This window comes from Malania oleifera, chromosome 4 (assembly GCF_029873635.1).
Source record: "Malania oleifera isolate guangnan ecotype guangnan chromosome 4, ASM2987363v1, whole genome shotgun sequence".
Classification (NCBI taxonomy): Eukaryota; Viridiplantae; Streptophyta; class Magnoliopsida; order Santalales; family Ximeniaceae; genus Malania; species Malania oleifera.
This window is the reverse complement of record NC_080420.1, coordinates 120,510,033-120,535,825: the sequence shown is the minus strand read 5'-3', so window position 1 is coordinate 120,535,825 and position 25,793 is coordinate 120,510,033. Positions and strand designations below refer to the sequence as shown.

Genomic DNA, 25,793 nt, shown 5'->3' with positions numbered 1-25,793 from the left:
AAAGATTACTAACAATTACTTGCACCTGTAATGAATAGTTATAATCATTTTCATTTTGTAAAAAAAGTAAACTTTTTAGAATCAAAGAAAAAAAAATTAATACGTCATTTAATGACAATCGTGTTTAGGAAATATAATTTTTATTTTTAGTAGCATCACAAGTTTTTAATACAAGAGTTGACTTTATTTTTGTTACAAAGAGATTTCATCTTTTAATATCTATCATTTATTAATAATCCTTTTGAAAAAGAAAATGATATCACTAAAACTTGTAATTTTATTTTATTTTGTCAGTTTTCCTATGTAATAAATGAGTATTAAATTTTGCTTATAACAACCATTTTTTTTTTCAAAGTGGCTTTATTATTATAATATATATATTTTTTGATTCTCGAAAACGACATCGTTTGACTAAACCGCGCGATTGAAAAAAGGCCACGGTATGTAATACACCGAGCCACCGTGCGGATTTTATTACAAAACCGTTTGGTTTTTTTCGTGTCTTATTCGAGCTGTCCAAAACCGACAATTGCTATTATTTGTTCCACAACCTCCCGGAAACGCCGTCGTTTTCGGATTTTTTTTCTTTTATTTACGTGGAAACCAAAAGGACGCTCCTGCGCAACGTGAAGAACGCAGAGTCAAGCTCCCCCAAAACCCTCTCTCTCTCTCTCTCTCTCTCTCTCTCTCTCTCTCTCACTGTTCAGATCATTCCTAGGGTTTCTCGTGAATCCTGGATCGAGCTCTACGCTAATTGACCAGTGTTCATCGGAGTCTCAGGCGTTCTTTTGAATCCAGGATCGAGCTCAACAGTGCTCATCGGAGACTCGAGAGTGCTTCCATCGCGAAAGGTGTCTCGGACCTTTCAGTGCATTAGCTATGGACGCTGAATCGTTGTGGAGTGCTCGTTTGTCTGCCTCAAAGCGATATCAATCTGCTCTTCTTTCGCGATCTGGTGAGCTCCAAGTTCTTTCTCTTTTAGCCGCCGTTTGGGTCAGTTCATGAAACGGAGGGGGAAACGAAAAAAAAAACAAAGGAACGAAGGCCAGTGTTTGATTGCTATAGTTTTGGTTATTTGGGACCGGGAAAACACAATACCGCTTAAGGGAAAAAAAAGGGAATTGAAGTTCAGAACTTTTGAGCTTAAATTTTTCTTGTATGAGACATTCGGACAATAACTCCACCGTTTGGTTTGTATGAAACTGGAGGAAAAGAAAGAAAATTAGGACCTTGAATTATATATATATTAATCAACAGAATGGGATCCTTCATTTGGGTTTTCTGGGAAAATATGGAAGCCGAAAAGAAATTAATAGGTAGAAGCTTTGATTTAATATTATCTGATAGCCAATGAAACAAAATTCTCCATATGGTTGTTGTAAAGGGGAAAAAAAGACTTTTGAGCTTATATTTTCTTTGTTTGGGTCCCTCCGATGGTATTATCGATTTGGTTGCTGGGAAAATGAAGGAAAACAAAAGAAATTAGAACCTTGAATTTTAGATTTTTTTTTTCCTTTATTTCAGACCGGCAAGATGAAATCCTTCATTTTGGAGTTTCAGAGAAATTAGGGAGCCGAAAAGAAACTGTTATTTGGAAGCTTGGAATAACATTATCTGAGTGCCAATGAAACAAAATTCTCCGCCTGTTTGTTGATGAAAAGGAAAAAAATTAAGCATTAAAATGTTGGAATTTTCATTGATTGAAACCCCATAAAACCAGAATTTCTGGCCATATTTGTGTAATGTAGTTGAATGGAACAGTTCTCATTACTTCTCTTAGCCAGCTGGTTATGATCAAGGTTCTTGAAATTCAGGGGTTGGGGTGTGATTGTATCATCATATGTACATGTTTGTTTTTTTGTAATGGATTTCTTTTTTGGCGTAGATATGTTCATGGGATTTGAGGAAATTGATGGAGATGAGGAACTGAGGGAGGAGTTTCCATGCCCATTCTGTACGGAGTATTTTGATATAGTGGGATTGTGCTGCCATATTGATGACGAGCATCCTGTGGAGGCAAAGAATGGGGTATCACCTCTGCCTTCTCTATTCATGACCATTTGAGAAATTCTTGATTGCTTTTTTGAGTTCAGGCATATGTGATTATTAATGCTAATGATGCATAAATTTTTTTTTTTTCAAATGTTGATGCTAATGACTATTCATTTAGAAATTCTCTCATTTGGTTCCCTACTAAAAGATACATTTTGACAAAGCTTTTGTGCAGGTCTACATGAGCATGGCCATGACCATTTTATTAATTGTTGATACTATTAAGGGTTAGCTGTAAAGAATTTGTGGATTTTTTATTGCTCACCAGCAACAGATGATTATTATTCCAATGCTTTTTGATGCTAATAATGTAGTAAATGTACTTCTACATGTTGATTTGCTCCATTAACTGGTCCTGAGGATATCTTTGTCATGTACTACTTAGTAGTTGTGTATATTTTCACTCTTTATTGCTTAGTGCTATATGAGAGAATGTGTTGTTGCTGACAAAAGATAATTTCGGTAAAATTTGCTGGTATTGTAGGGAAGGGACTGGAGGGGTTACTTCCCTCCCTTCCCCCCCCCCCCCCCCCCAACCACATCCCCATCCCCATCCCCAAAAGTAGAATGAAAAAGGTAATGAGAAAATTTGTGATGCCCAAAAAAATGATATTGGAAACCTTGATCAGAGTGGTTATTCACTCAGGCCGAATAGAGGCTAAATGAATTCTCTTAGTGAGCTTGTTGTGGTCAAATAATATGATAGAAGTTTCTTCTAAGTGAGAGATGTGCTTGCTGAAACTTTTGCTCACAATTAGCCATTGTTTGGTTGCAGGTGTGTCCAATTTGTACAATGAGAGTGGGGGTTGATATGGTTGCGCACATAACACTGCAACATGGAAATATTTTTAAGATATCCTTTTCCCCTGGGATGGTATTAGTTTTATTTGTGCTTTGGATCTAATTTTCTTCTTGATTTTGTGTTCGACACTTTCCTGGAACTGGAAGTCAGGCTTCATCATGATGCAACAAATTGCCTCTGAAAAGATGATGTGTTTGCAAATTAGAATGATGATTATGCTATTAACTGATTGAAGTCTTTTTCCTTTGTTTCTTTTTCCATTCTTTTCTTTTCATCTTCTCTCTCTCTCTCTCTCTCTCTTTTTTTTTTTCCTTTTTTTGGGGAGTGGGGGTAGTTTGTAATCCATTTTCCTTTTACTTGATTTCTCTCCCTCTCTTTCTGTGGATGTGTTTAACCAAATGCTTATCCTTGAAAGGATACACCACCCATATTTTTAAGTTGGATATTGCTTGACTCGCTTTTATGAGTGCAAAATTTGTGACTCTGTGTGCAGTTCCAGAGATATTTTGGTTGCTTTTGTTGTTTGTAATTTTGTATTGCTAACACTAGATTGGTCATGCATTCCCATTGTGATGATTTTGATTTTATAGTCTAATTTCCTTAACTAGAGGTTACTTGCAGCGTAAGAGAAAATCACGTAAAGGTGGATCTCATTCAACGCTTTCCTTGTTGAGGAAGGAGCTGCGAGAAGGGAATCTACAGTCCCTTTTTGGGGGATCTTGTATGGTTTCTTCATCCAATGCTGCACCTGATCCATTGTTGTCATCATTTATTTTGCCTATGGCCGATTATCCTGTCAGTGTTCAGCCTCAGTTTTTGCCTGAAACAGTCTCTGTCAAGAAACAGTCAGATGAAAATACGTCTGAAAGGTGCGGAATTAAGTTTTTAAACTTTTTTTATTTTGAAAATTTATGTCTTCATTTTATGTTGTTTTGATTAGTTATGCTTTAGGAGGCGTGTTAATATTAACAGGATCTTAGTAGCGACCGTTTGGGTTACAATACTGCAGAGGAATGAACTTTTGATAAGCATGCCATTATATTTTTTAAGTTCACGCTTTTATGTGAAACAGTATTTTATAATTTTGCTTTGCTGATCATTGGCCAGGGAGTTTGAGCTTCTTGAATGCTGATATACTAACTAGGATGTATTCATGCACTTTGTTTTGTTCCCTTCCTCTGAAAATACTAGAAAAAAAAATTTCTATAAATGGGTTCAAATAAAAATTCTATGTTTTAGTTAAGTTTAAATTATACTGAGTGGTGTTCTTAATTGGGAAAATGGAGCTGGAACTTGATATGTTTGTGTAGATTAAAATTTGGATGGCTTCTGAATTTGCAGATTCATGCCCATTTGTCTGTTAATTAGGTGAGAAAACTCAAACTTAAAACTGATTGGCTTATTGGTGATAAGCAAGAATTATACCTGCCAACCCCTTTATTTTAAAGTCGTTTTGGAATTTCAAGATGGCACTTGTAAACTGCCTATTAGTTGGCCCTTTGTGTGTTGGAAATTGGACAGAATTTTAATGCCTGTTCATTTGTGGAAAACAGTTTTATTTTCTATTTCTAGTTTTCCAGAAAAAATGCAAAAATGCCACCTTGTTGTCCAGTTTTCCAGTATAGAAAATCTGGAAAGTCACTTTGACATTGTTTTCTGGATTTTCTATGTAAATGTTGGACACTGGAAAACAAAGTTGCATTTTTTAAATCTTTGGAAACTGAAGTGGAAAATGAAAAAGGTTATCCACAACTAAACATTCCCTTGTTATCCATAATTCTTGGACCTCCCATGTTAAAGGAGGAGAGATGATCCATGTTATTTGTGAATCTAATCTCTTCCATTCCTTAATCCATTGCTTTAATATGAAGGATTCCAATAAAATGATCAAGGCACCTGGCAAGTTGTGGTGTATGCGGAAAAAACTTAGGACTCTTTTGGAGATATGTTTCTTTGAGATTAGAGCTTGTCATGCTTATATGTGTCATTTTATTCCTTAATGTGAAATAAGATACAATGCTAATCTTTGTATTTGCTGAAAATGTTGTAAATGTGAGCTGTGAGCATAATCCTCGGGACTAAGGTAGTGATTGATTTTAGCTACTTGAGGCTTCATTTCTTAGGACACAAACTTTGTATTAGGGTCTTCAATTAGCAAAAGGCAGAAGGTGGGATAAAAAATAAAAGTGGGACATATGGAGTTAATTTTAGCATGATTGACATAATTTTAGGATTATGTTGATGCAAAACTACTCTTTGGTTGGCATATTTTGATCTTTATGAAGTCGTGAGGGGTACTATGGAGTGAGTTTGCCATGGTGCTTGAAGGATGGACAATATTGTTGAGCTTGCTTTGAGTATCTATATGGCATTCTTTGAGGAGTAGTGGGAATGAATCTAATAAAAATTGGAATGATGGTAAATGGCTACTAAGTGCAATAACAATCTTTGTTTTTCCTTTTTCTGTTTTGGTCTTTATAAAATATTATCAATGAGGATTCTTTACGTATTCCTACCTGGGCAGAAGTTGGCCGTTGGATTGAAGGCAAAAGTAGTTATTCCTGGATGGCACAAATTCAATAAAATTATTCATGTTTCCTGTGGTCAACATAGGTCATGATTTATGCTCAATGAAACTCGTTTGAATATATCCATACTATTGTAAAAGCATGGATACGTTCACGTGTATAAAACATTGCGCCAACAAAAAATATCCTTGCCTTTTCAATTTTGTTTCTATGAAAATACTATTATGTAGTTTAAAAATTATTAATATGAAAATACCCTTTCATTGGCTTACTTTACTCAATGATACTATTATTATTATTATTATTATTATCTGATCTCTCATGATGAAAAATTTTTATACTATGTTGTCCTAGAATGAGAAACTATCAAACTAAAAAGGCCATTTTCACAATGAAATTTTGATAAGATTGATATGAGGGCAAAACACACTAAAAAAATGCTTACCGGAAGATTTTTGTACTTGAAGTCCTATGATCTAAAGCTGGCGGTTTAGTGAAAAAATGCAAAACTTATTTTCACTCCTGAAATTTCTATCAAATTATGTGAGGGCAAAACATATGAGCACAAACTTCTCTTCAAAAAAAAAAAATCAGCATTGTTGTTGATACATGCCAACTTTAGCTGGGCCAATATTATTCCTCTAACAAATCTAAATTCCATACAAATATCTGAAAATTTAGTTTGCTCAACAAGATTATTTATTTGATTCATTTCCAATCATAAAATAGCAAAAAAACTATTCAATTCTGAACAGAGTTATATCATCCTATTCCATTTTTTATTTATTTTGGTGACTACTTGTGTAGGACAAAAATGTACTTGAACTCAACTTGCATATGCATGCATTAGAATTTCCACGTGCAACAAACACACCTCTTAGCTTGTAACCCATGTGTCCAAAATTGATATATATGTGTTGCTTGCTACAATTGCCACCACCTTTTTGGCAGATGAGTTGCATATGAGAAATTAATCATTTGATTTGTGTAACATAGATGCTTGAGAAGAATTAGTCTAATAAGCTAGGTGATTTTATCTGTTTATTAACTAGTGTGCACCAGATTTTTTTTGGATAGAAAAAGAGGAAATTTTATTGAAGAAGAAAGAATGTGGACAAAAAAGGAGCACAAGAAATCCTCTTAAGAAAGAAAGAGAACAAAAAACAAAAAATTGCAATCAAAATAACGAAACCTTTCTATCATGCTGTAAATCTGAAAAGAGCATCCCATTTAAACATCCATGTGCAAAAGCCCGAAGTGAAGCCAAATGCTGAATCCTATCCAAAGCAAAGATGAAACCATCTTTTCCTAGTAAAGATATGATCATTCCTCTCCAACCAAATACCCCACAAAACAGAAAAATCCAACACTTCTATGACTCCATACCATTTCCTCTCCTGCCAAACAGTCCACCCCATAAAGGAAGTAGCCAACAGAAACTAATGCTGAGTCAGGACACGCCCAACTCCCCTCAAACAAACCAAAAAGCTTATTCCAAACCCTCCAAGGAGAAAAAAGTGCAAAGAGATGATAAACTCATTCTGGAACTATCATAACAAAGAGAGCTCACAGCCAGCGTTAAAGCCTTAGAAGATTCCTACTCTGCAACAGATTGTTGGTGTTAAATCTGTTGAGAACAAGCAACCAAATAAAAGGTGTAGTCTTTGAGGGAACTTTGGGTTTCAAAATATGACCATAAAGCTCAAACAGCACATCTATGTGAATCACATGATTGAAAAAGACATACAAGAAAACTCGCTTGTAGAATGAAGAGGCCAAAACCAAGTATTCTTCTTGTCAGAAGGGCAGAAACCCTTGAGCAAATCCAACAAAGCTGTGAGTTCATCCACCTCCCTTCTTTGGTGACATGAAAATGGAAATATCAAGAAAAGTCATCCCCATTTATGATCAAGAAAGAGGAGATAGCCCCATTGTGCAATGAGGATAGGTGATAAAGATGAGGAGAATATATGGATAGAGCAGAATCACCCACCCAAATAATCCTGTGCATGCCACATTCTTTTAATAAATTGTGCCAAAGGGAATTTTCGAAGGAAAACTGCTATAACTATTTGCCGAAAAGAGTGATTTTTTTAGACACAAAATTACCATGGCATAAATCTCCTCTTCCTTGGACCTGCACACCACCTTCCACCTAACCAAATGATCCTTCTTCTTCCCAACCCCATTCCAAAGGAAATCTTTCATGATTCTCTCATTTCCCTAGCAACACCTACAGGTATTCTAAAATGGACAAGAACACATGGATGCTACAGAGACAAGCCTGAATGAGTGTGATATGACCACCTAGAGAAAAAAAGAGCACCCTTTCACCCTCCCTTTTATTCTCTTTCTCCACCAAAATCCAATGATCTAGAATCACTCGAGTTAATACCAGCTATCCCACTCTTTGCCAAATTTATTTTCAAGCCTGAAATCATCTCAACATGATTGCTAAAGTTCATGTGTATAGGTTGATTTGGTGTTTTGTGATACTATTTCTCCGTCTCATAGTGATTTTGTGAGGGCAGACAAATTTTAGATGCTATCTTACTAGCTAATGAGGTGTTGGAGGATGTCCGTTGGAGGAAAGAGAAGGGGATTACATTTTTAAGTTGGTTTTCAAAAAGGCGTATGATCATGTTAGCTGCACTTTCTTGGGTAAGGTCTTTACTGAGAACTGGAGAGGTGCTTTGTTTTCTCTAGGAGGTTCTATCATCCTCATTAAGGCTTGTTTATTACTGTCACTCTTTTTTATTTGTCTCTATTTAGTATTCTTGTTGTGCCACAAGTACTATTGAGGAAATTATGAGGGATTTTCTTTGGCCAAGGGAAGGAGAGGAGGGATCATTTGGTTAGCTAGGAGGTTGTTTGTAGGCTGGAGGTGGAGGAATTCTTGGTAAGTTGGTGTCTAAAAGCACTGTTTTAATGATAAATGGTTATGGAGGATTCTCTCAGAGGTGAACTCTCTTCAGCACAAGTTATAACAAGTATTCTTGGCTAGCAGGTGAACCGTTGGGAGGCAATTATGGGCACAAAATGTTCTTTTGAGAGCCCTTTGAGGCTTATTTCACAGATTTAACTTCATCACTTTTACCTATTATAAATTTGGTGATGGTTTTCAAATTCGTTTTTGGGAGGATATTTGGTTGGGTGATATTGCGTAGTTTATTTATTCATTTTTTTCCTCCTCTCTTTCTTGTGGTTCCGGAGGATCCGGCCACAGGAGAACGAGGAAGGGAGAGCTTTCCCTCCTTTTTCGCCCGACTCTTTCATTGGTCTTAAGAATGCTAGTTTTAAGAATGAGTGATTGCCCTTCTCTGACCCTTATTGCCTAACCTGAGAGCGGACAGCTAATATGTTTCACTTATTGAAGAGGGTTCTATAGTCGGTCTGTGATCCCTGGATGCCGAAGGCGTCCTTGGGGCGATCTCGCAGTATCTTTCCATGGTGCATAATGATGTCATTTCTTTTTTTATGATCTCTAATGGAATAGATCTCTTTGGGATTTTCATTTTCGTAGGTATGTTAATGATAGCGAGGTGGAGGAGCTCTTTTCTTTGATTTCGTTGATGTTCAGGAGTATGATTTGGAGTCATTGTTCCCCCACTCCCCCTGTCCTCCTTGTAAATCTCTTTTTTTGGTAATTTGATTAAATATAATGTCTTTTCTACTTCATAGTATTATTTGGAAGGCCAAAGTTCCCTCTAAGATTAAGGCAGTCATTTGGTTGGTAGTTCTTGTTAGTTAACACCAGCTATCTACTGCAGAGTAGGAGGCCAACAAGGCATTATCCCTGGACATGTGTTCTTTATGCTGCCAAGTCAGATTCTGTTTCCCATCTTTTCTTGTACTGTTGATTTACTCGGAGTGTATGGAATAGATGTTTGGCTTATGTGGAGAGAATTTTATTTGTTTGGAGTTGGTGGAAGATTTTTCTTTTTTGTTTTGCATTTTTCTTTTAGAAGATTTGGTGGGAGCAAAGATGTCACTGATTTGTGGAGATGTGTGGTTTTGTGGGGGATTTGGTTGGAATGGGATGTGCTTAACTTCATGGGCAAGAGGATGACATGATCGTTGTCTGAGATAGGTTATGATACATGGTTTTTCTCTGAGCTTTTGCTGCGGGTTGTTTTAAAGTAATCTTCGGATTTTCAGCAGGATTCACTAGCATTTTTTCTTTGATTTTTTTGTTTGTTTATTTTTTTTTGGGGGCTTCTTTATCATGTTAGTACGATTTCTTATTTTCCTTTCTGTACATTCTTTTTCCTTTAATGAAATCTGTTCATTATGTATGAAAAAAGTTCAAATCATTGCGTTTGTTGCAAATCAGAATTTTATATTGTGAAGCATTTGCTCATGTGTTTCTTATTCGCATTGGTCATCTGTCAGGGGCCCTTAGTAAATTTGTGTGGCTTTATGCTGACCCATCTCTTTTCCCTAGCTAGGTTTTAGTGTAACATGTGTTATGTGGAAAGAGCTCGTGTTTACTGTTATTGGAACAAAATGGATTGGATGATGTTTCATGGTTTGAATTTGACTATGCTGCTTATGATAAATTATCTTGTTTGGTTGGTGGTGTTTGTGCAAATGTGATGCTGGGTTGCAATGTGAAAGTTGATTGCCTCCCATGGAACAGAGTTCCAGCAGCAATACAAACAGAAAAATAGGAGAAGTTTCATAAGAAATTGAATAGGGAACAGAAATAGATTAGTCCCTGGTGTTTGACAGCTAGAGAGAATTTCTGGGAAAAAAACTGAATCCACATCCTCTAGGAGAGGTTTTTTTACTAGGTTACAGAAAAGCCTAAAATCTCAGCACTATCTCCTAGGAGAGGTTTTAATCTCAACTCTGTATTTATTTATGAAAGAATAGTTCAAAATAACTCTAAATAAAATACTCAGAACACATAAAACCGCTAAAAAGAGAAGACTGCTACAGTATCATGGACAGTTATGCTACAATAATGCGAACAGTGATTGTTACAGTAACAGGCAGTAAATCTGGCATATTTTGCCTTCCATTTGGACTTGGATGCTCTCCTGCTTCAACCCTATGTGGTCTGGAATCAAATTCGTTCTGGCGGAAAAGTCTTCATAAACTCTCTATGGATATTTGGATCAATCCTCTTCAACTCTTCTTTAATCCAAGTACTTCTCACAGGCTGGTTAGCTCAACCACTTCACTAGGATGTATTTGTATTGATTACCCCTTCTATCCTTCACCTCCCTGCGGGTTCTCTAAGAAGTTGTTCAACTTGTAATTCAGTTGCAACTTCTTTGTCATCCCTCGAATACAAATCTGAAAGACAAATTTGAACCTAGTCTGTAACTCATTACCTGCCTTGGGGTGACTTGCACCACACCTATTTTGAAGGCCAAATCCTGTTGTTTCTTTCCCATTTTCACTTTCATTAGCCTGGCAATGGTTTGATTATCCTTTTGAGCATTAGTAATAGCTCATTGACCTATGAACACCCAAACAGCAGCTGAACTTTGCTGCCTTGGACCCTGATAACTTCCAGGAAGTGGTCTCCTTGTTCCATATTGCTACACCCTTTCTCTTGCCATTAAGGCATGTTTTTGAGCTTCTTCTTAGTTGAGCAAATGAATCCCTCCTAACTTATGTCTAATGGATTGCTTCAAACCTGCAAGCTAGCAAGGTAATGAATTCTTGCGTATTACTTAAACTAATCCTAATAGAGAGTATAGAAACTGGTTGTGTATGATTGAAGTTACAAAATTTCTTGTACAACTGCATTGCATAATCTGCAGATAAGAATTGTTTTTGCTCTTTTGCTAGGCACATTGCTTTTCAATTCTCTTCTACATTTTAAGTGCAGTACCCTTCAGTTTAAGCTTTGCAAATAGATCCTCTTTCTACCCTTTACCTTCCTTGTCATTGAGAATGATGTAGGAATGTTGTCTAGTATGAAAGTATGGTTGCTAAACCATTTTTAAATGAAAAATCTCAATCATGTTTCCTCTATGCTCCTGGATATTGAATTGTTTATAGACTGGAATAGAAAGGTATTAGGGCTCAAGAAAATTACATTGATGATATATTGGATAAATTCAATGTGCAAGATAGCTAGAAAAGCTTGCTGCCAGGTAAGCATGGTAGTACTCTTTTGAAGATTATACAACAACAACAACAAACAACAAACCAAGCCTTTCGTCCCACTAGGTGGGGTCGGCTACATGAATCCTTTTTCTCCAATTCAACTGATCATGGGCAATTTCCTCCGACAAATTCAGGGCTATTAAATTCTTACTATCTCATTCCAAGTTTTTTTAGGTCTACCTCTATCTCGTCTACTGTCCTCACATTAACTAGCTGACTCTTCTTCACTAGTGCACTATTTTGTCTATGTTGCAGATGCCCAAATGATGATCTAAGTTATCTCATCCTTATCTTCTACAAGAGCTATGCCGAACTTATCACGAATATGTTGATTCCTTAGTTCATCTTTTAATGTTATGCCACTCATCCACTTTAGCATTCTAATCTTGTGAACTTTTACTTTTTGAATGATATTTCTTAGTATTCTACAATCACATAACACACTCGAAACACGTCTCCATTTTACCCATCTAGATTTAACTTTATGCATTCCTTCCTCTTCAATTTTTCCTTTAGCTTTTTTAATAGATCCAACATGTCAAAATCTACTAGTGTTATTGATTTCTTGATCATCAAGTTTAACCTTTTCTCCAATATTCCTCCTATTGTGTTTGAAATTACATTTTATATATTCTGTCTTGTCTATACTTATCCTAAAACCTTTAGATTCTAAAGCTTCTCTCCATAATTATAACTTAGATTCTACTCCACCCCTACTTTCATCAATCAAGACTATCATTTGCAAACAACATATACCACGGAACTTGATATTGAATACTCCTAGTAAGTTCACCTATCACTAAAGCAAAAAGATAAGCTCAAAGCAAATCCTTGATGTACATCTATTGTGATTAGGAATTCTCTAGCCTCTCTACATGTTTTATTAACGCTAGTTATTACTCCATTGTATATTTTTTTAATGACATTAGTATACCTACTACATAAGCTTTATATATATATATTTCTAAAACCACCATAAAACTCCCCTAGGTATCCTATCACATGCTTTCTCTAAGTCAATGAAAACCATATGCAAGTCCCTATTCTTTTCCCTAAATTTTTCCATTTATCTTCTCGAAAGATTATAGCTTCTTTAATGTAGATCTCCCAAGCATAAAACCAAATTGATTTTATGAGACTCTCGTTTTAAACCTTAATTTTTTGTTCGACTACCGTTTCCCATAATTTCGTTGTATGATTTATAAGTTTTGACCATATAATCACCTAAGCGTTTTCAAACTTTAATTGGGATGTTATCTAGTGTTATTGCTTTTCCATTTTTCATCATTTTTAGTGCAAACTTAATTTCATTAACTCTAATATCGAATAAGTCTCATATTTTGAAGTCTTTTCCTCATTTATCAATTCTAAAATTAAGCCTTTTGCATTGTTTTCATTGAATAGCTTACTTAATTAACTTCGCCCCTATCTTTTGTCTTCTTCCTTCACCAAGACAAGATCATCTTCACTTTTTATACATTTTACATTACCTAATTCTGTGCTCCTTGTTTCTCTAGCTCTAGCAAGTTTAAATGTTGTTTTCCCCATCTTTTGTAATTAATATAGCATATAAATTATTAAATGATCTATGTTTAGCTTCACAAACAATTTTTTTTTGCATCTTTTATTGCCTCTTTATACTTTTCAATGTTTTTTATATTTTTACATTTTTTTTCCAGGTTTTATACCAAATTCTTTTTGTCTTTATAACTTTCTAGACATCTTGATCCCACCACCAACATTTTTTGCCATTCAAGAATCTTTCTTTTGATTCACATAAACTCTCTTTTGCTATCTTTTTAATAGAGCTAGCTATCCTAAGCCAAGGAGTGTTTGTGTCTACACCATCCTTGATCATTTCATTTTTAAATTTTATTATATTTTCTTCGTTTAGGTTCTATCAAATCTACTTCTATCAATATTTTTGTTAATCCTTGATATCCCTTATACAATACTATCCATGTGTTGTGCAATTATACGTGCGGAAACGATCGTGCAGTGCAGCAATCACAATGAATAATATGGAAATACACACAGATAATGAAAGCAATAAACACAACACAAGGATTTAATGTGGTTTGGCGGAATGCCTACGTCCACGGGAGCAAGCGGCTAGGGGTGGCAAAATGGGTCGAAACCTGACGAGTGACCCATGACCCGCTCATTTAAATCAGCTTTGGGTTTGATCATAGTAGTCCGAGGCGAGCCGAGGCGCAAAGGGGCTTTGAAGCCGAGGCGTGAGCCTCGTGCCTCACGAAGGTGAGGCGCACAATTATTACAATGGTGTAAAATATCTATTTGGGGTAATTTATATATGATCATATGAATATCTAGTGATATTAGAATTTAAAATGCCAAAACATTCAATAAAAAAATTGGAAATTTAATAAAATTGCCAAGATGAAGCCCAAAAGCATCAACAATTCAACATAGTTCAACATCAAAAGAAAAGAGTACAATAAAAGATTTCAAAATATAAAATCTAAAAATCCTCCTCAATCATCACTCATCACTCATCATCAACTAAGTCGGCGAAGATATCATCATCTTCCTCTTCATCATCAGAACTGTTTTCTCCAACATCTTTTTCCTCTTCCGTCTCCTCTGCACTATCCACTTGGATTTCATCCTCATCTACAAGTTCCAACATTGTGGTCCGACCCCTAGCACTGGTTGCACTACTAGATGTAGCCCTTCCTCTTCCTCTAGACGATGATGGCATATTTGTACTTATTCTTGATCTAGTGTGATGCGGGGGGTTATTTAGTCCAGCAGCTCTAGCAACAGAATCCCAAGTCAAATTATCATCTTCAAACACAAGTTCATCATCCTCATCAGAATCACCATCCATCCTACCAATCAACCACTCATTACTATCATCAATGTCCTTTAGGAGGATGGGATCAATGGTGTCACGTTTGTCGTATCGACGCTTCAGAGTTCGATTATATTTCACAAATACCAAATCATTCAAGCGTTGCTAGGATAGCCTATTTCTCCTTTTGCTATGAAGCTGCAAAAAGTTTAAAGTAATATGGTTAATAATGATTCTAAAAAGCAGTAGATTGGTAGTTCTTGTTCTTTAATAATTAATCCATGATATACTAATGACTTACATGTTGGAATATGCTCCAATTTTTTTCGCAGCCGGTAGCACTACACGTGAGGCTAAGAATTTTCACAGCAAACTTTTGCAAGTTTGGAGTTGTTGATCAATATGCCATCCACCATTGCGCTGTTATAAAATAAATTTAAATGAATACCTACTAGGTAAATAGCAAAAATAATTTTCAAAAATAAAAAGGTAGTACAAATGCCACTTTACCTGGTGCTTTTGTCTTCCTTTGTCTCACTGCCAAACTAATGCTAAAGACGCCACTAGCGGCATTGTATTTTTCCAACTCATTTGAAACTTTATCTTGCATTTCAATAGTTGGCAGTAACCTTCCAATACATTTGCACAAACCCGTCATAATTTCTTCATCTTGCAAAACGTTGGGGTTTGAATAGAAAAATTCTGGATTCAAGTAGTGTGCAGCTGCATGCAACGGTTGATGGAGTTGGCATCCCCGCCTCGTATCAATAATTTCAAATGCCTCCTTGAATTTATCCTCTCTCTCACCAAAAGCCTTAGCTATGGCTTCCTTAGCCCTATCCATTGCTTCATAAATGTATCCCATTGCAGGCTTTTTTTCCCCATCAACCAAACGGAGTACACGAACAAGTGGACCTGTTAACTTAAAAGCATAGATGATGGTACTCCAAAAAGAAGGCATCAAAACAATAGTAGCTGCTCTTTTGCCAGCCGCCTCCTTTGCCCATTTAGTAGTATTCCAATCTTTAGAAGTAAACATCTTCCTCAAGTTGTTCTTTTGAAGATGGATTGAACGAAGGGTGATGAAGGCAGTTGCAAATCTTGTAACTGCAAGTCTTAGTAACTCCTTTCCTCCAGTGAACTGTCTCATCAAGTTGACAATGCCAACATGATTATAGATATAGCCATTAAAAAAAATTGCCCTTTTCAAAGTTGCATGAATTGAAGGCATCCTCCCAATATCCTCCAAAATTAAATCAATGCAATGAGCAACACACGGTGTCCAATATAAATGTGGCCTCTTTGCTTCCAACAATCTCCCTGTTGAAAAATCAAGGAATGAAGCCATTAAAATATTAAAATAAACAATATATACACTATAGAAAGTAGTTCTAAAAATAAGTTCTTACCTGCTGCAACATAGTTTGATGCATTGTCAGTTCTCACTTGAATCACATTTGATTCTCCAATTTCCTCGACCATCTCATCAAGTAATCTATACATTCTATCTGCATTCTTGACAATATTAGAAGCATCAATAGACTTGATGAATACTGATCCCCTTGGAGAGTTCATTAAAAAGTTGATTATGTTCTTATTAGCAACTGAATCTCTCCAACCATCAAACATAATTGAGCAGCCATATTTTGTCCATTCCTCCTTATGGACCTTCAACAACTCTTTCATTCGACTAACTTCCTCCTTTAGGTAAGGAACTCTCACTTCATGATAGCTAAGTGGCTTTATTCTAGGATCATATTGTCCAATCGATTCAAGTGCCACTGCAAAGCTGCTCAAATGTACAACATTAAATGGTATCCCAACATCATACATCCACCTAGCAAAATCTCCCATTGCCTTTTTTCTTAGTTCTTTTTTGCACGCTTCGTTTATTGATGTTTGCTTCATCTTTCTTCTTTCCTAGCTTGAATCGCTTTCTTTGGATCGGGAGTAAAAAACAAGTCTATAGGCCCCTTCTGTTTTGGTTTCTTCAAGTTGGATTGGTATGATCTTTTACTTTCATCACTAGTAAGCACTCTCTTGCCACGAATGTCAATTTCTTGAACTTCATCTTCTTCATCTTCACCGTAATGATCTATATCATCAAAGTCGGGCAATAACTCATTTTCCTCCTTTTCCATATTTTTCTTCAACATATACTCTTTAATCTCCTCATGTACATGAGCAGGGCACTCAGAGCATTCTTTCACATTTCGAAATCCTCCGACAATGTGTTGTTTTGCCCGAAATAGTCCTCCCCTTGTGACTTTAGCACAAAAATTGCAAGTCATATTATTTCTATTTTTTTGATCCTCCAAATGTGCATACTTCCATGCGGGATCTTTCTTTGCTGAGGCCTCACATCCAGAACTAGAATCCATTTAAGATTTTAGACTTGGTATCCTGTATCCTAACTGAAAAAACAATGCATCATATATTTAAAATTTAAGACTTACATAATGCATTTCCAAACAAATTAAAAAACAGTAGCTTAATTTCAATAAAAGAATAAATATTATGTATTAGTTATAATTTATAAACTTACATTAATTAAACTAAATATTATAAATTAAAAAACAGTAGCTAAATTTTTGTAAAAAAAATAAATATTATGTATTAGTTATAATTTGTAAGCTTATATTAATTAAACTTAATATTATAAATTAAAAAACAGTAGCTAAATTTCTGTAAAAAAAATAAATATTTTGTTATTAGTTATAATTTATAAGCTTACATTAATTAAATTAAATATTATAAATTAAAAAACAGTAAGCTTACATATAAAGAAGAAGAAGAAGAAGAAAAAGAGCAGGCAGCAGTCAGCAGCACGCAGCAAGCATGCAACAGGAAGAGGAAGAAGAAGAAGAAGAAGAGAAGCAGCAGCAGAAGAAGAAGAAGAAGAAGAAGACTTACAAAGGTTCGAAGGCTTAAAGACGATCTCCAGCTGGTTCGAAATGTTGAAGGCTACGTGACGAACTCACGTCGTGCTCGAAGACAGTCAGACGAACTCACGACTGCTTCGAAGGCAGGCAGACGAACTCGCGAGGGCTCCGGTTGGTTCGAAACGAAGTTGCGCAGGTCGTGCTTCTTCAAAATGTCGAAGATGAACTCACGATCCTGATTGAAGCTCGAAGACGAAGTCGCGAAGGCTTTCGGCTGGTTCAAAGGCTCGCAAACGAACTCACGAAGGGCTTTGAAGGGTTGAAAGGGGCTAGGGCTCTGTTCGTTTGAGTCAAATGAGGGATACGAGTTTGGCTTGGGCTATTTCTCTCCTTTAAATGGCTTAAATATACACAAGGCGCGCCTCACTGCGCCTCGTCTCGCCTGGGGTCGCCTCACCCCACTTGGTATGAGGCGGCAGACTCATTGCCTCACTGCGCCTTGCGGCGCGCTTTTAACTACTATGGGTCTGATAGAAGCTGACTTGACCTGTTTATTAAACAAATTTGGCGGTTTTGGGTGGGTCACCCGTTTATTTGCATATATATATTTTAGACCTAACCCACCCTCTCCCTCACCCTCAGTCGGTAGTGATCCTCATGCCGCACGACCTCACCTCACCTTGCCCTCTCCCTCTCCCTCTCCCTCTCCCTTAGTTGGCACTAACCTCTGCAGTCGCTCTTGCAGTCGGCAATCTCGCTTAGTCCCTCACCACAATTTCCCATTTTCCCCAAACCTAGTCCCTGTTCGAATGTTCGGCCAGTCGGCCTTTGAGGCTTCGACCACGGCAATCGGCACCCAGAAAGTCCAGTGAACCCAGATCTCATGATCGGCGGCATCCCTTGGAAGCTTCTCCAGCTGTTTCGGTGTCTCCCCCAAACCTAGGCACTGTTCGAGACTTCGAGTGTTCGGCCAGTCGGCAACATCAACCATCATCTTGGTCAGCGGAAGCTTCTCCAGATCTCCTGCTATTTGGATGTTTCCTATTCAAGGCTTCAGCAGTTCAGCTTCAGCCGACAGCTCACAACCTTCAAGCTTCTTCAATCTTCTACATTTATGTTTTTAATAAATAAAATGGAGTAATTTTTTTTCTAATTATTTGAAATGTTTAAAAAATTTAAAATAAATAAATTATATTTTTAAACGGGCGACCCGTTTATAACCATTTATTAAACGGGCGGGTTTGAGTTTCCCTATTAGCCACCTGTTAATAAATGAGTCAACCCGAACCCATTTAACCCCTATTCGTTTATGACTTGTTCAAACTCGGTTCATTAACCCGTTTTGTCGCCCCTACAAGCAGCGGTTGAAATTCACTATCAATCAAAACCAGGGTTAAAACATTGTATTTATACTAACCCCTAGACGTACAGAGGTATTAGAGAATCCCTCAAATACCCTTGTATTAATTTGTGAAGGATTTGCCTCTGAATCACCAACCTATTGATCTTCCCTGTTCAAATTTCAAAAACAACGCGAAAAAAAATCGTTGATGGTTTTCTTCCTAGATAGCTTCTGCCTGAAGCCGTTGATGTAACCGTCGATGGACTATGCATATCGTTGACGGTTTTCTTCTGGATTTGGCTTCTGCCTGAAATCGTCGATGTAGCCATCAAACCATCGACGGTGTTTCTTCAAACCAACTTCCTTGTTTTCTTCAGTCTGCTTTCTCTGCATATGTGTTCCACTCGATATGAGCCATATACTACAACAATCTCCACTTTGGCAAATATTCACCCCTTAGGAAAGAAGAAAACATAATTTGGAGTTCCACCTGGGACAAAAGGTTGGGACGCCTCCTATCTAGCGTCTAGAGATGTTAATCGAGTCCAAGCAATGTTTGAACTTGTCTGTGGTAGCAAGCTTTGTCAACATGTCTGCTGCGTTCTCAGAAATGTGACCTTTCTCAAGCAATAGTTCACTAGAATAAACCAATTCCCTGATCCTGTGAAACCTCCTCATATGTGTGCTTGGTCTTCGCATGATATACCTGGTTCTTTGCCAAATAAATGACACTTTTACTATCACAATGCAACTGGACTCCACCTTGCTAAATACCTAACTCCTTTACCAATCCTATAAGCCACAAAGCTTCCTTGGCAGCCTCAACCATTGTCATATACTTCGACTTAAAGAGTAAATAGTGCAACTAGAGACTGAACCATGGACTTTTAACCAAAAAAGTCCCCCCACAAGAGTGAATACATACCTTCTAGTAGATCTCTTGTCATTTAAGTCCCCTGCATAGTCTGCATCCACATATCCTATAACTGATGGATCACTTTGTTGTCTATTAAACATGATGGGATAGTCTGTAGTACCCCTCAAGTATTTGAAAATCCACTTGACTGCATCCTAATGCTGTCGTCCCGGATTTGATAGAAGCTTGCTCACCACACTGACAGCTTGTGCTAGATCCGATTTTGTACAAACCATCGCATACATCAAGCACCTCACTGTACTAGCACACGGAACCTTTGACATCTTGAACTTCATCATTTGTCTTCAGGCACTGGGCTGTAGACAGTAAAAAATGATTCGCCAACTGTGTGCTCATTGGTTTTGCATTATCCATGCTGAATCCCTCTAACACCCTCTCAACATGGCTACGCTGAGATAACCACAATTTCCTGGAAGATCTGTCCCCGCGAATCTACATCCCTAGAATCTTCTTTGCTGCACCCAAATCCTTTATGTAAAATTCTTTGCTCAACAGAGTTTTCAACTTGTTGACCTTACTCATACTCTTCGTAGCAATCAAAATGTCATCCACACAAAGCAACTGAAAAATAAATGAACCATCATCAAGACTCTTCACATAAACACAACAATCATACTCACATCTCTTGTAGCCCATCCGGATCATGTAGGAATCAAAATGCTTGTACCATTGCTTCGGACACTACTTCAGCCCATAAAGTGATTTTCTCAATTTACATACCAAGTGTTCCTGTCCAGGTTGATTGAACCCTTCTAACTGTGCCATGTACATCAGCTCCTCCAAATCACCATGGAGAAGCGCCGTCTTTACATCCATCTGCTCCAAATGCATATCAAAATGCACTACCAATCCCAACACTGCAATGATGGAAGTGTGTCTGACTACAGGGGAGAAGATCTCATCATAGTCAACTCCTTTCCTCTGTGAGTAACCCTTTGCTACTAGATGAGCCTTGAATTTTTCTCTTTCTTTTTCTGATACTGCTTCTTTCTTCCTATACACCCATTTGCATCCTATCGCTCTCTTAACCTCTGGAAGCTCCACCAATTCCCATGTCTAGTTCTTATGCAGAGACTCCATCTCCTCCATCATAGCACCCATTCATCTACTTTTCTCTTGACTATGCATCACCTCTTGAAAAGTAGTAGGATCCCCGCTATTAGTAATGAGTGCATAAGAAATCAAATCATCAAAACCATAACTGGGGGTGGCCTGATAGTGCGTCTGGGCCTGTGTATAGCTATATTGTGATGCTGTTGGTCTCTTGAGTTAGAATTCCCTGCATTCTGAACATTGTCATCTCTACTTGGAGTCTCTAGTGCCGCCTGCACCACATGCTTATTGCTGCTGCAGTTTTCTAGCACCTGTTTCTCTTCTCTTGAGTACGTTGTAACATGACGTTCTCATCAAAAACCACATATCTGCTGATCACCACCTTGTTTGCCTTTGGATCCTACAACTTGAAACGTTTCACCCCTTTCTGATACCCCATAAAGATATACTGTCTAGACTTTGCATCAAGTTTGTATCTCTCCTCGCTAGAAACATGCACGTAGGTTGGACGTCCAAAGAAACCTGACATACTCACTACCTATGCTCAGAAGTTCTTTGCAAGCCCTGCATTCAACCTGAGATACCAAGCTTTTTTAGCTATTGTTCTGTTAATTCTTTTTGCAACACTATTTTGTTGTGGTGTTTTACGTACTGTGAAGTGTCTCTTAATTCCATGCTGTTCGCACAACTCCATAAACTTTGAATCTGTGTACTCAGTACCATTGTTGGACTTGAGGCATTTGATCTTCCTCTTGGTTTGGTTTTCCACTTTAGCTTTTTAGAACTTGAACTTGGCAAACTTTTTTAACTTGTGTCGCATGAAGTACTCCTAGACCTTTCGTGAGTAATCATCAATAAAACTCACAAAATACATATGTTCTCCTGTGATGCTACCCTTACTGCCCCCCAAAACATCAATATGAACATAGTCTACAATTTCCTCTGTCTTGTGTGTGGCTATCTTGAACGACACCTTATTCTGTTTCCCAAAAGCACAATACCTGCAGAAATTCAGCTTGCATGTTTTGACACCCTTCAATAGATTTCTCTTATGAAACTCCATCATCTCACTCACCCATATGACCTAACCGCATATGCCACAAGACTGTACTATCTGACTCAGATTTTGCAGTTGCAGCTCCACCTACAACTGTGGTACCTAGCACTGTATAGATGTTTCTTGCTAATTTCTATCCCTTCATCACGATTAAGACACATTTACTCACCATATTTCTTGCTAATTTCTATCCCTTCATCACGATTAAGACACATTTACGCACCTTCATTACTTCACTTGCAGATTTGTAATTAAACTCATTACAATCTAAAGTGCCCAATGAAATCAGATTCTTTCTTAAATTTGGTATATGCCAACATTACACAATGTTATAACAACACCATCAAACATTTTAATTCTGATATTCTCTATTCCAACAATTTTGCATAACGCATCATTACCCATCAAAATTGAACCAGAATTTATTAACCTGTAGGTGTCAAACCAATCTTTATTTGGTATCATGTGATAGGAGCATGCCGAATCCAGAATACAAGAATCCGTGAGATGATTTGAATCGGATGAAACTGAAAGCATATCCCGGCACTGTTCTCTGAGTCTCCTTCCACTACATTCGCAGATTTTGATGGACCCTCTTTATTCTCTGCATTCTATTTCTTTTTCTCTGGATAATCTTATTTTATGTGCCCCTTTTTCCCGCACTAATACACTGTATGTCCTTTATCTTCTTGGAATTTGATAGAGATTTATTGTTACTCAGTCCGTTCTGGAACTTGCTTCTCCCACGTTCCTAGTTACCCTTCACCACAAGCCCTTCACCTTGTAGATTCTCATCGATGACTTTCTTCCTTTGATGAAAACTTAAAAGAGCACTTGTGATCTCCTCCAATTCGAGAGTTTCTTTCCGCACATTAGAGTAGTAACCAAATTTTCATATGTAGGAGAAGCAGGTAGAGAATTCAGTAGCATTGACGCCTTGTCTTTGTCTTCTAATTTCACATCAACTCTCTTCAAATCATTGATGATTTGATTGAACACGTTGATGTGTTGGCTCAGATCAGAACATCTTAAGACCATATAGTTTCTGCTTAAGATAAAATTGTTCGTCAATGACTTGGACATATACCGACTTTCCAGTTTCAACCAAATTGCCGCCGATGATTCCTCATCCATGACGTGATACGTCACGTCATTAGCCAGACAAAGCTTGATAGTCACTGCAGCCTTCGCTTCCAGTTCCTTCCAACTGATGTCGTCCATGCCTTTCGTATAGTGCCTTCATTATGCCCTGCTGCGCTAACAAATCCTTGACCCCCTTCTACCATAGTCCGAAATTTCCTGATCCGTCGAACTTGACAATGTCGAATTTTGTAGAAGAAATTTCAGCCATTGTTAACAATAGCTCTAATACCAATTGTTGTGCAATAATGTGTGTGGAAACGATCGTGTAGTGCAGCAATCACAATGAATAATATGGAAACAAACATAGATAATGAAAGCAATAAACACAACATAAGGATTTAACATGGTTTGGCAGAATGCCTATGTCCAGGGGAGCAAGTGGCGGCTGAAATTCACTATCGATCAAAACCAGGGTTACAACATTATATATATACAACACAAGGATTGTATCAATTCGTGGAGGATTGGCCTCGAATCCCCAACCTATTGATTTTTCCAGTTCATATTTCAAAAATAGCACCAAACAAAACTATCGACGGTTTCATCAAACTGTCGACGATTTTCTTCCTGATTTGGCTTCTGGATGAAACCATCAATGTAACCATCAAACCATTGACGGTGTTTCTTTAGACCAACTTCCTTGTTTTCTTCAGCATGCTTTCTCTGCAAATGTGTTCCACTCAATATGAGCCACATGGTACAACACCATGTTTTCCCAAAAGTGTCTCTTAAGGTTTTCTGCTAAGCCTATTTGAGGAGCATAAGCACTAATGACATTTATTATCTTTTGGCCTAAGACCATCTTGATTTTTATGATTCTATACCTTTACTCTTTCGATATCTATTGCACTATCTTTTAAGTCTTTCTCTATAATGGTTTCGATCCCATTATTACATTTTTCTTTTCAAGTGTACCAAAGTTTAAAACCTGACTATTCAATATCAATAGCCTTTTCCCCTACCCACTTAGTTTCTTGAGGGTAGATTATGTTAATTTTTTCTTCTAGTCATTGTGTCCACTATCCTCATGCTTTTAACCGTAAGTTACTAATCTAATCCTAGTCCCTTGATTTAACTTTTTCACTTGCCCACGTGCAGAATGATGTGGGAACCTTGCATATTTGACACCGTACCTAGGCACCAATGCAGTGTGTCACTTCTGGGCTCACCTAGCCCACTTTTTGCTATGCCTGCATGGCATAAGTGCAACGTGTCATTCGTAAGGGGACATCCTAGCAAATAATCGGTAAGAGTTCATATCATAGTGATCTAACAAGTTTTACACCGATTGTCAGCCACCTAATGCAACATCCCTCCTTTACCCAGACTTTCGACTGATTATGTGTAAAAAAAATTTGAACATTGAGTGCATCACAGGTGGAGTTGCTCTTAAAGATTATGCAACATCAAATTTTGAGTTGTATAATTATTTAAAAAATGACCTTTTATCACCATAAGAATTCAATTTGATTTATTTTATCCCATAAAAAAGTTCTTTATCCTCTTACACCAAGGATTTTCATGAGTAGCTCTGTTATTGAATTAGCACTGGCGCCCTTTCTTTTGCAATTAAAATTTAATTTCAATCACCTTATGCAGAAGGGCATTAACCTCCAAGAGAAACTGCCTTAACCATTTTACCACTAGGGCAATTTTAAGACGCCAAAGAGCCACAGGCCAAGCCCCACTTTATAGCCTTTGACCTGCAAAACACTCCACAGCTAATTGCCCTTGATCCATCCTCTGACCCATACTAAACAATAGAAAATCTCTCATGATGATTTTTATCCTACCCCTCACCACAACTCAATTCTGAGCAAAGGCAAAAAAATAAAGTGGAATAAAATAAAGACAAGCTTGAATGAAGGTAATAATGCCCACCCAAAGAAAAGGGCACTCATCCACCCATCAAGATGCTTAGACACTTCAGCCATGTCTGGGTCCTAAAGTGTCAAGGACCAAGGATTCCCAGTAGAGGGACCTATGAGAACATTAGTGCATTGATCACAGTAATTTAGGCATTTCAACATAGAATACATAATTTCAGATTGTTGTAAATTGAGCTTGGAGGGCTGAAAAGGCACTCCGCTTTAGATATTTTCTGTGAGCTGTTTCTGGGCCTCTCCTGTTACAGAACTCATTTCATAAGCTTGGAATAATGTTAATGGTCATGTATATACTGCACCATGGGGTATTGTGAGTGTCTCAGGGTTAGATTTTTGGGAAAGGAAGCGATTATGGCAACAGAAGCCATTTTTGAGTTCATTCCATGTTTCTGCAACTTTGGTGAGCCCATTCATGTTAATGGATTTTGGATTCACTGCAATATGGCATCTCTTTACCTTTGGCTGAGAATTTAATCCTTCTTTTTTCCATTTCATATTTCCATTTCCATTTCCAAGTGTAACACTTCTTCTCTTGGTGACAGGCATGTCCAGTCTTCTCCAATGTCAACCAAGGATAAGGAAGAGAAGACACGGAGGTGTGAGTTTGTTCACGGGCTGCTATTGTCCACCATTATTGATGAAAACTTATCATGAGGATTGATCATATGGTCGCTGCAATTGTGGAGTAGCGTTTACAATGAGAAGAGCCTTTGTATTTATGCTTGCTTTGTGGTGAACTGCCGTGTATTAAGCAGAGTGAAATAATAAGATGTAGGAATAATGTAATTTATGCTGCTTGTGGAATGTTATAGTTAGGCTTGGTTTCTGTTCATTTTCATGTAATGTTCTAGTGGAAAAAGGTATAAAATACTTCGCTGTTCCTCTCCATCTTATATCAGGCGTTATTAAGGTATGTAGCTATGGTTGGTGATCTTCTTCTTCTTCTACTACTACTACTACTACTACTACTGTCTTTTTCTCATTTCCTGCCTTCTCTGTAGAGATGTCGAGTATTGAGTTGAAACATTGGCTTCCCATGCATTTGCCTTGTTAATAATGTTGTCCAAGTAAGTTGGTGAAAGAATGAAATGGCATGTTAGCCTGAAATATGTCACTTGCACCATGAAGGCTGTTTAAAGGGGAGATTCCTCTTCATATGTAAATATGCTTAAC

The 25,793-nt window shown here is 37.3% G+C and overlaps 1 protein-coding gene across 3 annotated transcripts; it reads left to right on the top strand.

Annotated features, from left to right (window-relative positions):
• The first annotated feature begins 565 nt into the window (after window positions 1-565).
• On the top strand, window positions 566-25,513 carry LOC131153225 (protein DEHYDRATION-INDUCED 19 homolog 3-like). Of its 3 annotated transcripts, none has more exons than XM_058105394.1 (5): window positions 566-955; window positions 1,886-2,028; window positions 2,828-2,905; window positions 3,470-3,723; window positions 25,163-25,513. In XM_058105394.1, exons 1-5 carry the CDS (start codon window positions 880-882, stop codon window positions 25,272-25,274), a joined length of 663 nt encoding a protein of 220 aa, XP_057961377.1. In that variant the 5' UTR covers window positions 566-879; the 3' UTR covers window positions 25,275-25,513. The 3 variants fall into 3 exon arrangements, with proteins under 3 accessions (XP_057961377.1, XP_057961375.1, XP_057961378.1); XM_058105392.1 differs by having other exon boundaries at window positions 2,828-2,926; window positions 3,476-3,723; XM_058105395.1 differs by lacking the exon at window positions 2,828-2,905 and having other exon boundaries at window positions 3,476-3,723.
• The last annotated feature ends 280 nt before the right edge of the window (window positions 25,514-25,793 follow it).